Source organism: Carcharhinus amblyrhynchos, chromosome 35 (assembly GCF_965287045.1).
Source record: "Carcharhinus amblyrhynchos chromosome 35, sCarAmb.v2.hapA, whole genome shotgun sequence".
NCBI classification, from domain to species: domain Eukaryota; kingdom Metazoa; phylum Chordata; class Chondrichthyes; order Carcharhiniformes; family Carcharhinidae; genus Carcharhinus; species Carcharhinus amblyrhynchos.
Genome location: NC_137358.1, coordinates 8,265,930 through 8,282,028, shown reverse-complemented (window position 1 = coordinate 8,282,028; position 16,099 = coordinate 8,265,930). Strand labels below are relative to the sequence as shown.

General features: G+C 46.1%; 1 protein-coding gene across 1 annotated transcript in view; it reads left to right on the top strand.

Annotated features, from left to right (window-relative positions):
* The first annotated feature begins 264 nt into the window (after positions 1-264).
* The window catches only part of LOC145361601 (tumor protein p53-inducible protein 11-like), a 28,239-nt gene continuing 12,404 nt past the window's right edge, over positions 265-16,099 (top strand). Inside the window, exons 1-3 of the mRNA XM_080217453.1 lie at positions 265-395; positions 8,000-8,196; positions 15,411-15,469. Of these exons, the coding sequence (XP_080073579.1) occupies positions 8,065-8,196; positions 15,411-15,469 (191 nt within the window). The 5' untranslated portion in view covers positions 265-395; positions 8,000-8,064. The remainder of the gene's footprint in view (positions 396-7,999; positions 8,197-15,410; positions 15,470-16,099) is intronic.

Below are 16,099 nucleotides of genomic sequence, written 5' to 3'. Positions count from 1 at the left end.
CAGACACTAATTTGCCTCACTTCTTTATTGTAAACAGAAGCTTTGATGTGTCAGGTAGTCCAAATCTCCTGCACCAAACCCTTGCAGGATATTTTGTCCTTTTGTGATCCTGGGGACCAGGCCCCACGGGGAAAGATTCATATCAGGGGTCTTTGATGAGGTTGACTTCAGTAAAGAGAAGTAATGTGTACGTTCAGCTGTATCTTCAACTGCACATCTATTCCACACTTTAAGGTAAGGCTATGTCTCTGCGTGCCTCTCGCACTCTCCTCCTGTTCTCGAGCACACATAATACTCACGGCAAGACCAACCATTGGAAACCGAGTGGCAGGAGAACCATTACAGCACCTCCAATTCAAAAACTTTTAGCATGAACCCCAGCCACAAGTGAAAAGGTACGTGCAGAAGGCTTTGATTTTTTTCTGAAATATTTACATTAAATTGATATCTCTGGTGAGTTGCCAGCACCACTCTGAGCTCCCAGTGGGAGAACCCTTTTTAATTTTTTTTCCTGTTTTTGTCGTTGACTCGAGCTAAAAGCTTCCCACTTTGGGGAGGCTCAGTGATGCTGCTGCCCCACGGCGCCAGGGACCCAGGTTCAATTCTGACCTCGGGTCACTGTCTGTGTGGAGTCTGTACTTTCTCCCCGTGTCTGCATGGGTTTCCTCCAGGTGCTCCGGTTTCCTCCCGCAGTCCAAAGGTGTGCAGGTTAGGTGGATTGGCTGTGCTAAATTGCCCCGTAATGTCCAAAGATGTGCTGGTTACGTGGATTGGCCATGGTAAACTGTCCTTAGTGTCCAAAGATGTGCGAGTTAGGTGGATTTGTCATGTTAAATTGTCTTTTATAATCCAAAGATGTGCGGGTTAGGTGAATTGACCATGGTAAATTGCCTCTTAGTGTCTAAAGATGTGCAGGTTAGGTGGATTGGCCATGCTAAATTGCCCCTTAGTGTCCAAAGATGGGCAGGTTAGGTGGATTGGCCATGGTAAGTTGCCTCTTGGTGTCCAAAGATGTAAGGTTAGGTGGATTTGCCATGCCAAATTTTCCTTTATATCCAAAGATGTGCAGGTTAGGTGGATTGGCCATGATAAATTGACCCTTAGTGTTCAAAGGTGTGCAGGTTAGGTGGATTGGCCATGCTAAATTGCCCCTTAGTGTCCAAAGATGTGCGGGTTATGTGGATTTGCCATGCTAAATTGCCCTTTAATATCCAAAGCTGTGCGGGTAGGCAGATTGGCCAGGCTAAATTGACCATAGTATTAAGGAAATACGTGGGGTTACGGGGATGGGACATAGGTGGGATTGTTGTCGGTTCAGACCCGATGGGCTGAATGGCCTCTGTTTGCACTGTAGGGAATCTATGATGCTTTATCATGGGTTTTGGCTACTCTTGCTGCTAGCCCAACAGAAAATGGGTGATAGGCAATCAGTTGTATTGAGTCAATCGGGCACCGTTGATTAACGTCAGGCATGGGCCCCCGATTCCAGCCAAGTGCACGTCCATTTAAATCAGCTCTTTAACATTCTGGTGGAGATACTGAGCAAATGCCACATTGCCGGAGCTGCCATCTTCCACATAAGATGGTCAACCGAGACTCTCCCAGGTGGATGTAATATAAATACCCACGGGAGATGAGTGGAGGCAGGGCAGGGGTGGATGGGCCTTTCCCTTGTGTTCTGGCTAATTTTTAATCTTCCGAGTTAACATCATGACCTTCTTACAGTGCAGAAGGAGGCCATTCAGCCCATTGAGTGCACACTGACTCTCCAGCAGAGAATCCAGGTAACCCCTTTACCTCGCTGATCCACCTAACTTGCACATCTTTGGACACTAAGGCTCAGTTTAACATGGCCAATCTACCTAACCTGCCCAGCTTTGGAGAATAAGGGCCAATTTAGCATAGCTAATCTAACTCACACATATTTGGACACTCAGGGGCAATTTAGCATGGCCAATCCACTAACCTACACACCTTTGGACACCAAGGGGTTATTTGGCATGGCCAATCCACTAACCTACACACCTTTGGACACCAAGGGGTTATTTGGCATGGCCAATCCACCTAACCTACACATCTTTGGACTGAGGGAGAAAACCAACATCACAAAAAACAGAACTGATCATTATCACATTGCTCTTTTGTGGGATCTTGCTGTGCATAAGTTGGCGGCTGAATTTCCTACACCACAACAGTGATTTGCAATTCAAACTGCATCAGTGACTGTAACGCACTTTGAGATGTCCTATTGTCTCAAAAGGCACTAGATAAATGCAAATCCTATATCTGTCACGATCCTCTGTGGTGTCATGTCCGTGCTGAAATAAGGAGTGCTGCAGGTTTGATTCAATGCCAGATACCTCATGCAGATGCCTCAGTTCCCTGAGTGGGCAGGTTGTGGGAGCAGTGGGAGTGAGCCTTTAGCGTGAAAGGTCAGCTCCCGATCGTTACCTGGTGTCCTTTGCTGGAAATTGTGCTTGTGTGTCAGGCGAGGGCAGAATTGGGGTGTTCTGAGAAGCATGCCATAGTCGAATAGCAAAGTGACACAGCAGACTGGAGAATTGCCACTTCTCAGTCTCTCAAAATTGGACAGATCCTAGAATCAGACAACACCCCATGTAATTAGACACCCCCCCAAATCCCCAAGATTCCCATTTTCCCTTTTGAAAAGGAGGTAATGTACAAACATAGAAACTGGGAGTAGGCCATTCAGCCCTTCAAGCGTGCTACACCATTCATTTATATCATTGAATTCGTAATCCTGATCCCACTTTCCCCCCATATCTGTTGATCCCTTTAGCCCCAAGAACTATATCTAAGGGGTTTTTCACAGTAATTTTACTGCAGTGTTGATGCAAGCCTACTTGTGACTAATAAATAAACTTTGCTTTTGCTTTTACTTTAATTTCTTCTTGAAGTCACATATTTCAATCTTAACTACTTTCACACATTCACCACTCTCTGGATAAAGAAATTTCTCCTCCCCTCAGTCTTAAAAGGTTTACCCCTTATCCTCAAACTATGATCCCTAGTCTGGACTCCCCCACCATTGGGAACATTCATTCTGTTAGACTTTTATAAGTTTCTATGAGATGCCCTCTCACTCTTCTAAACTCCAATGGATATAATCCTAACCGACTTAGTCTCTCCGCGTATGACAGACCTGCCGTCCCAGGAATCAGCCTGGTAAACCTTCGCTGTACTCCCTCTATAGCAAGGACATTCTCCCTCAGATAAGTACACCAAAACTGCATGCAATACTCCAAGTGTGGCACCTGTACAATTGCTGTAAAACATCCCTATTCCTACATGTAAGAGGGATTTTCCAGGGTGTCCTTCTGGGGGATCTTGTACTAAGCTGAGCTCAATCAATAACAGAGACCACAAAAACCAGCATGTAGTTAAAGAACAACAAGACGTTTATTGCTAATGCACACATCAGGAGAAGGGGTAGTCAGTCAGCAAACACCGGCTAACCTTTCTGTCATAACAGTACAAGTGGGAGATTGATGTACTCTTCTGAACACTTTGATTCCTCGCCCAGCTTGTCATCCAGACTGGAGGGTCCAATTACAACATTACACATTAATACCTTACCTAATAATGCTGTACCTATCAACAGGATTAGGAGCTTATTAGTACATTGCACCTGAAAGTTCTTCCCTCATTACGAGGAAACCTAACTACGTAAATCTGGTAGATTCAAGGATATTGCTATCGCCTACAAATTTTAATTGGTAAAGGGAGTTAATTCCCTTGCCTATGCCCACTCCCATTATCTGGATAAGAAACCGTACCAACCTCATTAATCATGAGCTAATGCATGCCCGTACATTCCAAAGCCCTGACTGACTTGCAGCTGCTTGACTCAAGCTGATAAAGAGAACTGCTCTCCTGATACTACATTGTCTCAAAAGAATTTGGTCTATCTACTTCTGTCTATTTCCCATCATGCTGAACAGTTAGATTGCCCATGGGCCAAGGTTTGCAAAACACATTAAGAGTACAATTTAATTTCATGATACTTGGTTAAATTGTGGTTATCCAGACAATACCTTTGCATTTTGTATTTGGCACATGGTGAACCCTTATTCTATATAGAAGGCACCTTGTAATCTTTACCTTAACCTAGTCTACTTATTATAGTAAATTTAATGGTGGCACAGTGATTAGCACTACTGCCTCCCTGCACCAGGGACCCAGATTCGAATCCTGGTTCACTGTCTATGTGGAGTTTGCCTTCTCCCCGTGTCTGCCTGGGTTTCCTCCGGGTGCTCCGATTTCCTCCCAGTCTAAAAGACATGCTGGTTAGGTGCATTGACCCGCACAGGCACTGGACTGTGGCGACTAGGGCAATTTCACAGTAACTTCACTGCAGTGTTAATGTAAGCCTTGCTTGTGACTAATGAATAAACTTTATGTTATAAGCTTTACATTACCCTCCTTCACTATACCTTTCCCTTATCCTTTCATTGGATGAAGACAGCACTGGCGAGCATAGGTTGCCCATCCCTAATTGCCCCTGAGCATGCTGGGTCATTGCTGTGGGTCTGGAGTCACATATGGACCAGGCCAGGTAAGGATGGGAGGTTTGCTTTTCTGAAGGGCATCAGGAAATCAGAACCAGGTGGGGGTTTTTACAACATCCAGCGATAGCTGCCTAACTTTATAGAATATAGAACATAGAAAAACTATAGCATAAACAGGCGCTTTGGCCCACAAGTTGCACTGAACATCTCTACCTACTAAGCTTACCTATAACCCTCAATCCTACTAAGTCCCATGTACTCATCCAGATGTCTCCTAAAAGACCCTATTGAATCCTCCCCCACCACCACTGCAAATATATTCCAGCTTTATTAACTGAATGGAAATTTATCTAGCTGCCTTGGTGAGATCTGAACTTGGGGTGCCAAGGCATTAGCCTGAGCCTCTTGGGTTACTAGTTTAGTGATATTATCATTGCACCACTGTCTCTCCATACCGGGAGCCCAGTCTCCCCACACCATCCCAATTTTTTGTTTCTAATCAGTCACCAATTTATGATGACTTATGAATGAGCCAGTGGTTGCCCTGGAGACAGGAACTGGGCTAACCAAATCATCTCACGTTGGGAGCCGACACGGGGAAGGCAGTTTAATGTTTATTTATCAGTCACAAGTAAAGCTCACATTAACACTGCAATGAAGTTACTGTGAAATTTCCCTGGTCGCCACAGCCTGGCATCTGTTCGGGTCAATGCACCTAACCAGCACGTCTTTCGGACTGTGGGAAGAAACCGGAGCACCCGGAGAAAACCCAGGTAGACATTGGGAGAATGTGCAGACTCCACACAGACAGTGACTCAAGCCGGGAATCGAACCCAGGTCCTTGGCGCTGTGAGACCCCACTCTGTGACAATGCCACCTCATTTTATTCCATTAGTTCTTTTTTTATTAGTCACCAGTAAGGCTTACATTAACACGGCAATGAAGTTACTGTGAAAATCCCCTAGTCACCACACTTCGGCGCCTTTTTGGGTCAATGCACCCAGCCAGCACATCTTTTAGACTGTAGGAGGAAACCGAAGTACCTGGAGGAAACCCACGCAGACACGGGGAGAAGATGTAAACTCCACACCAGTAATCACCCAAGCCAGGTATCGAACCTGGGGTCCCTGGCACTGTGAGGCAGCAGTATTAAGCACTGTGCCACCGTGCCTGCCCCCTATTGTCAGAGCAGGCTTGATGGGCCGAATGGCCTCCTGTGGGGATTCTATGAAGTAGTTTCGGAAGTAAGGTTAATGGAATGATGCCTGTGGCGAAAGAGGCAGAAAGAAAAGGTCTGAAAATGTGAAAGGGAAAGGAACAACATTCAGGAGTTTTGCTGGAATTTGCGCTCACTCTCTGCGTTGTGTCTGATTCAGCCACCGAGCTGATGTTCCCCAAGGCGCGATTAAGTGCAGAGCTCTGTGCATTTTCCCCAAGGAGCCATAACATTTTAAAAGCAAATTCACAAATGGGAAAGCCAAACAATTATTGCTGGTTGTGTTTGCGAGAGTAAAGCTGGCGGGAATGACAGGATCCCACAGAGCATTCATCTGATCTCCTCAATTTGTCAAATGTGGAATCTTACTCACTGCGGGGAGAGGGGGGGTGACTTTGAATCCCCTGTGCTCCCAAAACAAAACTTCATCCTCTTATTTTTCAGATGTTAAGCAAGAAGGGGAACTTTTGACAACACCCCCTCCCCCCAGCTTAAATTCTGGGATGGATTTTCGAGTCGCACTCGCCCCAAAACTAGAAAATCCCACCCGAGGCCAATAGATCTTTGCATGGTTGCCCTCACCCCCACACTCCTCCACATCCCCCCCCCCACCCCGCCTGCACGCTACGATTCCCGTGGCGAGCGGGATGGGAAAACTCCCCACTATGTCTTTTTGGATCTTCTAGAGAGTGTCCAGAGGAGGTTCCACGAGAATGATTCCAGGAATGAGTGGCTTGACATATGAGGAACGTCTGAGGACTCTGGGTCTCGGTGGAGTTTAGAAGGATGAGGCTTGGGGGGTAATCTCATTGAAACTTAATTGAATACTGAGAGGCTTGGATAGAGTGGATGTGGGGAAGATGTTTCCATTCGTGGGAGAGATTAGGATCCAAGGACACAGCCTCAGAGTAAAGGTAGGACCCTTTAGAACCGAGATGAGGAGGAATTTCTTCAGCCAGAGGGTGGTGAATCTGTGGAACTCTTTGCCACAGGGGAGGCCAGGCCATTAAGTGGCTTTAAGATAGAGTTAGATAGGTTCTTGATTGATAAGGGGATCAAAGGTTAAGGGGAAAAGGCGGGAGAATGGGGTTGAGAAATTTAGCCATGACTGAATGACAGGGCAGACTCGATGGGCTGAATGGCCTAATTCTGCTCCTATGTCTTATGGTGTTGGCCAACTTGAAGCCAAGATGATTCCACCCCTCGTGCATTCTTTTTCACTCTTCCCTTCTGAAAAGGCTATGGGTTCACAAATTCCATTCGGACAACCTTGAATCCAGGCTGACTCTGCGGCGCAGAGGGAATGCTGCACTGTTGCAGGTGGCAGCACTAGGGTGGCAGAGCTGGCGAGGGGTTTTTGAACCTCTTCTTTCATCTGCTATCCTAGGCAGGTATGAAAAATCGCATGGGGCTACTCTGAAGAAGGGCAAAGGACTTCTCTCAGATGCCCTGGAGCCAATACTGATCTCCCACCCTCCCCATCAACCAACAATGGAATTATGAAATAATCATCATGTTGTCCTTTATGTTATTCATTCATGGGGCCTTGCATCATAGGCTCGGCCAGCATTTACTGCCCATCCCTGGTGGCCCTTGAGAAGGTGGTGCTGTGACATTTTTATATCTTCAAGTTTTTTTTAAATCATGTTCTCTTCAGTTGTAAGCAGGCCTTTTTGGTTTCAGTGTCCCTGACCTGTCTGGAGTAGCCCATTTATTGTTGCTTCAATGGCTTAAATGGGGTTTTGTTTATTTTTATTAGCCTCAGGTGCCTTCTGGGATTTGCGTTATGACCCTCCATTGTGAGGGGGGAGACTGGTGGCAGGTCATATTGGACGGTTTTATTTCTTAATAGTGAATTCAAAATTTCAGTTTGAATTTGGCCAGCAGCAATTTTAGTTTAGAAGGGATATTAGGCTGAAAAGAAGTGTTTCTCTCTCTCCCTAATTTTGCTGAGTAATTCCAACAGTTCCAGTTTATTTTCTCATTAGCTGTGAAATTCTGGGTCCAGCAAAGGTGCTACGTAAATGCAAGTCAATAATGCTGAGTTGTTTACAAGAGTTACAGTGATTTGATCCACTTTAAGGTAAACACAACACTTCAGGGGTTTGGAGCTGAAAGCCTGGAGTGGTTTTAGTGTTGAAATATTATAAATAATAGACTCATTTGATGTTCAATAATAAATACATTCTCTATTCCAAATGCACCTCAGGATTAAAGAGCACCCCCCACCCCGCTCTTTGCTTTCTTGTTGCAGGCTCGCGTTGTGACGGGAGACACAGTTGTCCTGCAGCTGGGGGAATCGGGGGGTAAGCGAGGATAATGACGGCTGTCAAACCACAGAGCTCCCTCCTGAAGAAGCACAGCCAGACTGACCTGGTGAGCCGGCTGAAAAGCAGGAAAATCCTCGGAGTCGGCGGGAAAGATGACGAGGGGGAGGTTCACCGCTCAAAGGTAAAGCTGCCTTAGAATCATAGAATTCCTGCAATGCAGGAAGAGGCCATTCAGCCCATCAAGCTGCACTGACAACAATCACATCCAGACCCTATCCCCCTAACCCCACATATTTACCCTGATAGAGCCCCTGGCACTAAGGGGCAATTTAGCATGGCCAATCCACCTAACCTGCACACCTTTGGACACTAAGGGGCAATTTAGCATGGCCAATCTACCCAATCTGCACATCTTTGGACACTAAGGGGCATTTTAACATGGTCAATCCACCTAACCTGCACATCTTTGGACACTAAGGGGCAATTTAGCATGGCCAATCCACCTAACCTGCACATCTTTTGACACTAAGGGGCAATTTAGCATGGCCAATCTGCCTAACCTGCACATCTTTTGACACTAAGGGGCAATTTAGCATGGCCAATCTGCCTAACCTGCACATCTTTGGACTGTGGGAAGAAAGTAGAACACCCGAAGGAAGCCAATGCAATCCTGGGAGGAACACGCAAACGTGACACAGACAATGGCCCAAGACTAAATTGCCCCTTAGTCTCCAAAAATATGCAGGTTAAGTAGATGGCCATGCTAAGTTGCCCCTTTGTGTCGGGGGATTGGCGGGTTAAATGCTTACAGTTATGGGGATAGGATCTGGGTAGGATTATTGTCGGTGCAGGCTCAATGGGCTGAATGGCCTCCTTCTGCACTGCAGGGATTCTATGATAATTACATTAATATTTACTTCCTTTTGTGGGTGAGGTCCCACGCTTCAATCATGTTTTGTGTGAAAAAATGTTTCCCAATCTCTCTCCTCAATGAACCGGTTCCAATTGTGTTTTGTTCTGCCTTGTCTTGTCAACTTACTAGCAATTACATTGCTACAGTTTGTTGATGCCAATTACATTGTTAAGGCTTGTTTGTATCAATTATATGGTGAAAGGAAGCAGATATTTGAACACATAGGAATACGGGGTGGTTGGAACACTGGGTGAATGTCAGGATTGTCGAAACTGGGCAAAGTCAATAACTCTCTCAGTAAAGAAAGTCTTGAGGGGGTCGCAGGATCTTAATTAATAAATTCTAACTGCTGAATGAGCATGAAAACAGGACAGAATCCCACCTATCATCCGGATGCGCTTCCCAATGCATTCATACAGCACATAGAAAAAAAGAACCAGGATGGGATTTTCACCAGTAGGGGGAGTGGGTGGAATCTGTTCTCGCTGGGAAGCCGGCTTCTGAGCTCTAGGAGCACCATTGTGCAGGCGCACCAATCCCCTAGTGCACTTCTGTCACTCCCCTACCTATCTCCCCCTCCCCCGCCATCCCCGTCCACCCCCAATCAATAGCATCTGGGTCTCACTAATTACATTTAAATTAAGTGATGCATATTAATGCCCTCGCCCGATCTTACCAGCTCACCACACCGATCGACTGGCAGGACGAGCCGGTAAGATCGGCCCCTTAGCTTGGCCCTGTTATAATGCAGTATCACAGTGGTTAGCACTGCTGCCTCACAGTGCCAGGGACCCGGGTTCGATTCCCGGCTTGAGTCACCGTTTGTGTGGAGTCGGCACAGTCTCCCCATGTCTGCGTGGGTTTCCTCCGGGTACTCCAGTTTGCGCCTAAAGATGTGCTGGTTAGGATGCATTGGCCATGCTAAATTCTCCCTCAGTGTACCCAAACAGGCTCGGGGTTTTTCGCAGTAACTTCATTGCAGTGTTAATGTAAGTCTACTCACGAGGCTAATAAATAAAACTTTACAAGTAGGCTCATACTAACACTGCATTGTGAGACAGCTATTGTGCCACTTACCGCAGTGTTAATATAAGCCTACTTGTGACACTAATACAAAAAAAACCCCTTAACCATCTATATTCCAGGGTATAAAGTTTTTTTGTGTGTAATCTGTGCTCAGAATGTAATCCTTGCAGCCCTAATAATACTCTGGTGAATCTGAATCCAAAGTTGATGTATCATAGAATCATAAGAATCCCTACAGTGCAGAAGGAGGCCATACGACCCATCAAGTCTGTACCGACCACAATCCCACCCAGATCCTACCCCCATAACCCTACACATTTACCCGCTAATCCCTCTAACCTATGCATCTCAGCACACCAAGGGGCAATTTTAGCACGGCCAATCAACCTCACTTGCACATCTTTGGACTGTGGGAGGAAACTGGAGCACCCGGAGGAAACCCACGCAGACACGAGGAGAATGTGCAAACTCCACACAGACGGTGACCCAACCTGGGAATCGAACCCAGGTCCTGGAGCTCTGAAGCAGCAGTGCTAACCACTGTGCTACCGTACTGCCCACGTTTCCTTCCCAAAGCTTAGCATTCCAAAATTGCACAGTGCTATAGATGTGGCCAAGCCAGGGCTTTGTACTACCACAGAGAAACATCCTTCCCTCTATATTCCGAACCCTTTAGTTAAAAAGGCTAACATTCTACTTGTCTCTCTAATTATACTGTGGACCTAACCGTGTATTTTTTGTCATTTTTGCATGTAAATCCCTAAATCTTTTTGGACTTCCACTGTTCTCATGTTCAAATATAATTACTCATCAGATTTTTCTCCCTACTTTATCCTCTTTCCTTACCTTTTCTCCCCCTTTGCTTCTTCTTTCCCCCTTTTTCAAAATGTTATCTCTCTCCCACCCATCTCCCTGCTCCTCCCACATCTTCATCTGTCACAGTTTACCCTCTGATTTCAGCTTCTCTGCCGTTTGGCCATTCACACCCTTTATTCTCTCTGTGGGCTGCCATTAGCAGCCTTTCCCCTTGATTTTGTGGCTATGACTCATCTTTCATTCCCTCATCCCGCAGTATAAATATCTCCCACTGTCTATGACCTTTAGCTTTGACAAAGCCTCATCTGACCCAGGGCAGCACGGTACAACACAATGCTTAGCACTGCTGCCTCACAGCACAGGAAGAAGTTTCACAAACACCAGGTTGAACTTCAACAGGTTTATTTGGCAGCACATGCTTTCGGAGTCTCAGGCTCCTTCATCAGGTGAGGGAGGAATTGTGTTCACCAAACAGGACATACATAGACACAAACTCAATTTACAAGATCATTTTGCAAGCCCAGGCAAGTCGTGGAAGTTACAGATAGTGCGGAACTTGGCTACCAGTTTCTGCTCAGCGATTCTGTGTTGTCATGTGTCGTGAAGGCCCCCTTGGAGAACGCTTACCCAAAGATCAGAGGCTGAATGCCCGTGACCACTGAAGTGTTCCCCACAAAATCTCACTAACTATGCTGGCTTGAGACAATACACATCTCTTTAACCTGCGCTTAACGCTTTCTCCACTCACATTGCCTGTACCTTTAAGACTTGATTACCTGTAAAGACCCACATTCCAACTATTATCTAGCAAATTGAGTTTGTGTCTTTACGTGCCCTGTTTCTGAACTCCTCACTCACCTGAAGAAGGAACGAGACTCCAAAAGCTCGTGCAATCAAATAAACTTGTTGGATTTTAACCTAGTGTTGTGAGACTTCTTATTATGCTTACCCCAGTCCAACGCCGGCATCTCCACATTATGGCCTCACAGGGACCTAGGCTCAATTCTGGCCTCAGATCACTGTCTATCTGGAGTTTACATGTTCTCCCTGTATCTGTGTTTGTTTCCTCCAAGTGCTCCAATTTCCACCCACAGTCCAATGGTGCGCGGGTTAGGTGGATTGGCCACACTAAATGGACCCTAGTATCAGGGGGATTAACATAAGAACATAAGAAATAGGAGCAGGAGTAGGCCATCTAGCCCTTCGAGCCTGCCCCGCCATTCAATAAGATCATGGCTGATCTGTCGTGGCTCAGTTCCACATTCCCACCCTCTCCCCATAACCCTTAATCCCCTCTCTTATCAAAAACCCATCAACCCGCGTCTTAAAAATATTTAGCGAAGTAGCCTCCACCACTTCAACGGGCAGAGAATTCCAGAGATTCACCACCCTTTGAGTGGAGAAGTTCCTCCTCAACTCCGTTCTAAACCGCCCCCCCTTTATCTTGAGGCTGTGCCCCCTTGTCCTACTATCCTTTCTGAGCGGGAAGAGTCTCTCCACCTCTATCCTATCCATCCCATTCATCATCTTATACGTCTCAATGAGATCTCCCCTCATTCTTCTAAACTCTGAGTACAAGCCTAGTTTATTCAGCCTCTCCTCATAGCTCAACCCCCTCAACTCCGGCATCAGCCTAGTAAACCTCCTCTGCACTCCCTCCAAGGCCAAAATATCCTTGCGTAAGTACGGCGCCCAAAACTGCACACAGTACTCCAGCTGCAGCCTCACCAATGCCCTATACAGCCGGGGTTACAGGAAAATAGCCTGGATGGGATTGTGGTTAGTGCAGACTCGATGGGCCAAATGGCCTCCTTCTGCGCTGTAGGGATTCTATGATCAGGACTCAAAACGTCAGCTCTTTTCTCTCCTTACAGAAGCTGCCAGACCTGCTGAGATTTTCCAGCATTTTCATCAAGCCTCACCCTTTATTTTCACCAAAAATGAATCAGATCATTCGTAACTGCCCTGGAATCCATCTGTCACGGCCAACTAACTTAATCTTTCAAAATCATTTTGAAACTTTGTGCCTCTGTCTACAATTGTTTCTGTACGATTAGTGTCAGGGAATAAGTTGGGAAGTAGGGGCAATTTCATATTGCATCTAATCACCTCAGTCACGTTCAATTTGTGTTGGTAATTGGGTTGCCGAAGAGAAAGATTTTCCACTCTTCAGCATTTCTGTGGGAGGATGGGCAGCATGGTGTCACAGTGGTTAGCACTGGTGCCTCACAGTGCTAGGGACTCGGGTTCGATTCCTATCTTGGGTCACTATCTGTGCAGAGTTTGTACATTCTCCCCGCGTCTGCGTAGATTTCCTCTGGGTGCTCCGGTTTCCTCCCACAGTCCGAAAGACGTGCTGGTAAGGTGGATTGGCCGTGCTAAATTGCCCCTTAGTATCAGGGGGATCAGCAGGGTAAATACATGAGGTTATGGGGATAGGGCCTGCACGGGATTGTGGCCGATGCAGACTCGATGGTCTGAATGGCCTCTTTCTGCATCATAGGGGTGCTATAATTCTATGATTACAATTTCTCTTCTCAATAAGTACATTTCACATTTTAATAAAAGGCTGGATATCTGAATTTAAAGCAGCGTTCTTTGGAAAGAGACAGAAGATTGAACAGCGCCTGAGATTGCAAGGGCAGCACGGTGGCAGAGTGGTTTGCACTGCTGCCTCACAGCGGCAGGGACCCTGGTTCGATTCCTGGCTTGGGTCACTGTCTGCATGTTCTCCCCATGTCTGCGTGGGTTTCCTCTGAGTGCTCCGGTTTCGTCCCACAGTCTGAAAGACATGCTGGTTAGGTGGATTGGCCTTGCTAAATTGCCCATTAGTGTCCAGAGATGTTCAGGGTAGACGGATTGGCGATGCTAAATTGCCCCTTAGTGGCTGAAGATGTGTAAGTTAGGGGAATTAGTTGGGTAAATACGGGGGGGGCATTAAGGGGATAGGGCCAGGGTAAGACACTCTGTCGGACAGTGTATGCAGACTTGATGGACCGAATGGCCCCCTTCTGTACTGGAGGAATTCTGTAAGCTGGGTTTCTAATGTTCCAGCTGCAGGCTTCCTGCTTTTCCAGGTTTGGAGGCTTCTGCATGTGCTTGTGAATGTGTGCAGTACACATGAGCTGCCTATGTGAGCTTGTGAACCTGCACCCATGCATTAGCATGATGTAGAGTCACGTGTTTGTGAATGTGCATGTGTGTTTGTGTCTGTATGTATTTTTGAGCATGTCTTCACGTGTGTATTGGAGTGCATGTATACATGTATTTTTGAATGCGTTTCTTTTTAATTAATTAGTGGGACATGGGCGTTGCTGGCTGGGCCAGCATTTATTGCCCATCCTTAGTTGCCCGGGGACAGTTGAGAAGCAACCACATTGTTTGACTCTGGAGTCACATGTAGGTCAGACCGGGTAAGGACGGCAGATTTCCTCCCCTAGTTAACCAGATTGTTTTATGACAATCGACAATGGTCATCATTAGATCATTCCAGACTTTTATTACATTAAAATTTCAAATTTGGGGTTCAAACCCGGGTCCACAGGTATTACCCTCAGTCCCTGGATTACTTGTCTAGTGACGATACCACAACACCACTGCGTTCATGTGTGACTGAGAGTTCGCTTGTATGTAAGTGCATGAGTGTGAATACATTTGTTTATGTGTATTTCTGTCTCAGTGTGTGTATACATGAGTGTGTTTGTATGCATATATGTTTGTATCTGTGTATACGTGTGTGTTTGTACACATGCTTGTTTGTGTATGTGTGTGTGCGTACGGGTGTGTATTTTTACACACGTTTGTGTGTGTATGCATGTGCATACACTATTGTGTTTGTATGCACTTTTGTATGTAAGTGTGTGCATACATGTGTGTTTTGTATGCACGTGTTTGCATGTAGGTTGATGCATATGTGTGTGTTTGTACACGCATCTTTGTGTGTAAGTGTCTGCATGCATACGTGTGTTTGTATGTACATTTTTGTGTGTAAGTGTCTGCATATATATGTGTGTTTGTATGCACATGTTTGGGTGTAAGTGTGTGCATGCATGTGAGTGTTTGCGTGCAAGTGCTTGTGAGTACGTGTGTGCATATATGTGTATGTTTGTATGCACATGTTTGTGTATAAATGTTTCCATATATGTATGTGTTTGTACTCACATGTTTGTGTGTATGTGCATATATGTGTACATGTGTTTGTGTGTGCATGTATTTTTCAGTGCACGTTCACAAGTGATGTAGAATCATAGAACCAGAGAAAGTAGATACAGGGGTAAAGAAGAATGTAGTGTTGCAGTCATAGCTAGGGTGTAGAAAAAAATCAACTTAATGCGAGATAGGTAAATACAAAAGTCTGATAGCAGCAGGGAAGAAGCTGTGTATTTGTACATTATTGCATGTTTTTGTTCGAATGTTTTGACCATCCCTCACAGGATTATATTTTTATAATTGATCTCAGGATGTGGGCATTACTGTCAAGGCATTTATTATCCGTCCTGAGAAGTGATATGGGAACTTCCTCCTCAACCTCTGCAGGGACAGTAGTTTGATATGATTAAGATGATTTGGCCACTTCTGCAGGACAAATCTTCTCCTGTAGAGAAAGCAGCCAAATTAATATTTGTCATTTTCTTTCACAGATCAGTCAGATGTTGGGAAATGAATTAAAGTTTACTCTGCACGAGCCACTTGGCCTCAGGTAATGAAATAAAATCTACCAAAACCTCAACATTTAAATTCCATATTTAAATAATAGACTACTTTACAACACAAACTACACCCTATCCAATAGCACAGTGCTCCCTCAGCACTGACCCTCTGACAGTGCAGCACTCCCTCAGCACTGACCCTCTGACAGTGCAGCACTCCCTCAGCACTGACCCTCTGACAGTGCGGCACTCCCTCAGCACTGACCCTCTGACAGTGCAGCACTCCCTCAGCACTGACCCTCTGACAGTGCAGCACTCCCTCAGTACTGACCCTCTGACAGTGCAGCACTCCCTCAGCACTAACCCTCTGACAGTGCGGCACTCGGCACTGACCTTCTGACAGTGCGGCACTCCCTCAACACTGATCCTCTGACAGTGCGGCACTGCCTCAGCACTGACCCTCTGTCAGTGTGGCACTGCCTCAGTACTGACTCTCTGACAGTGCGGCACTCCCTCAGCACTGACCCTCTGACGGTGCGGCACTCCCTCAGCACTGACCCTCTGTCAGTGTGGCACTGCCTCAGTACTGACCCTCTGACAGTGCAGCACTCCCTCAGCACTGACCCTCTGACGGTGCAGCACTCCCTCAGCACTGACCCACTGACAGTGCGGCACTCCCT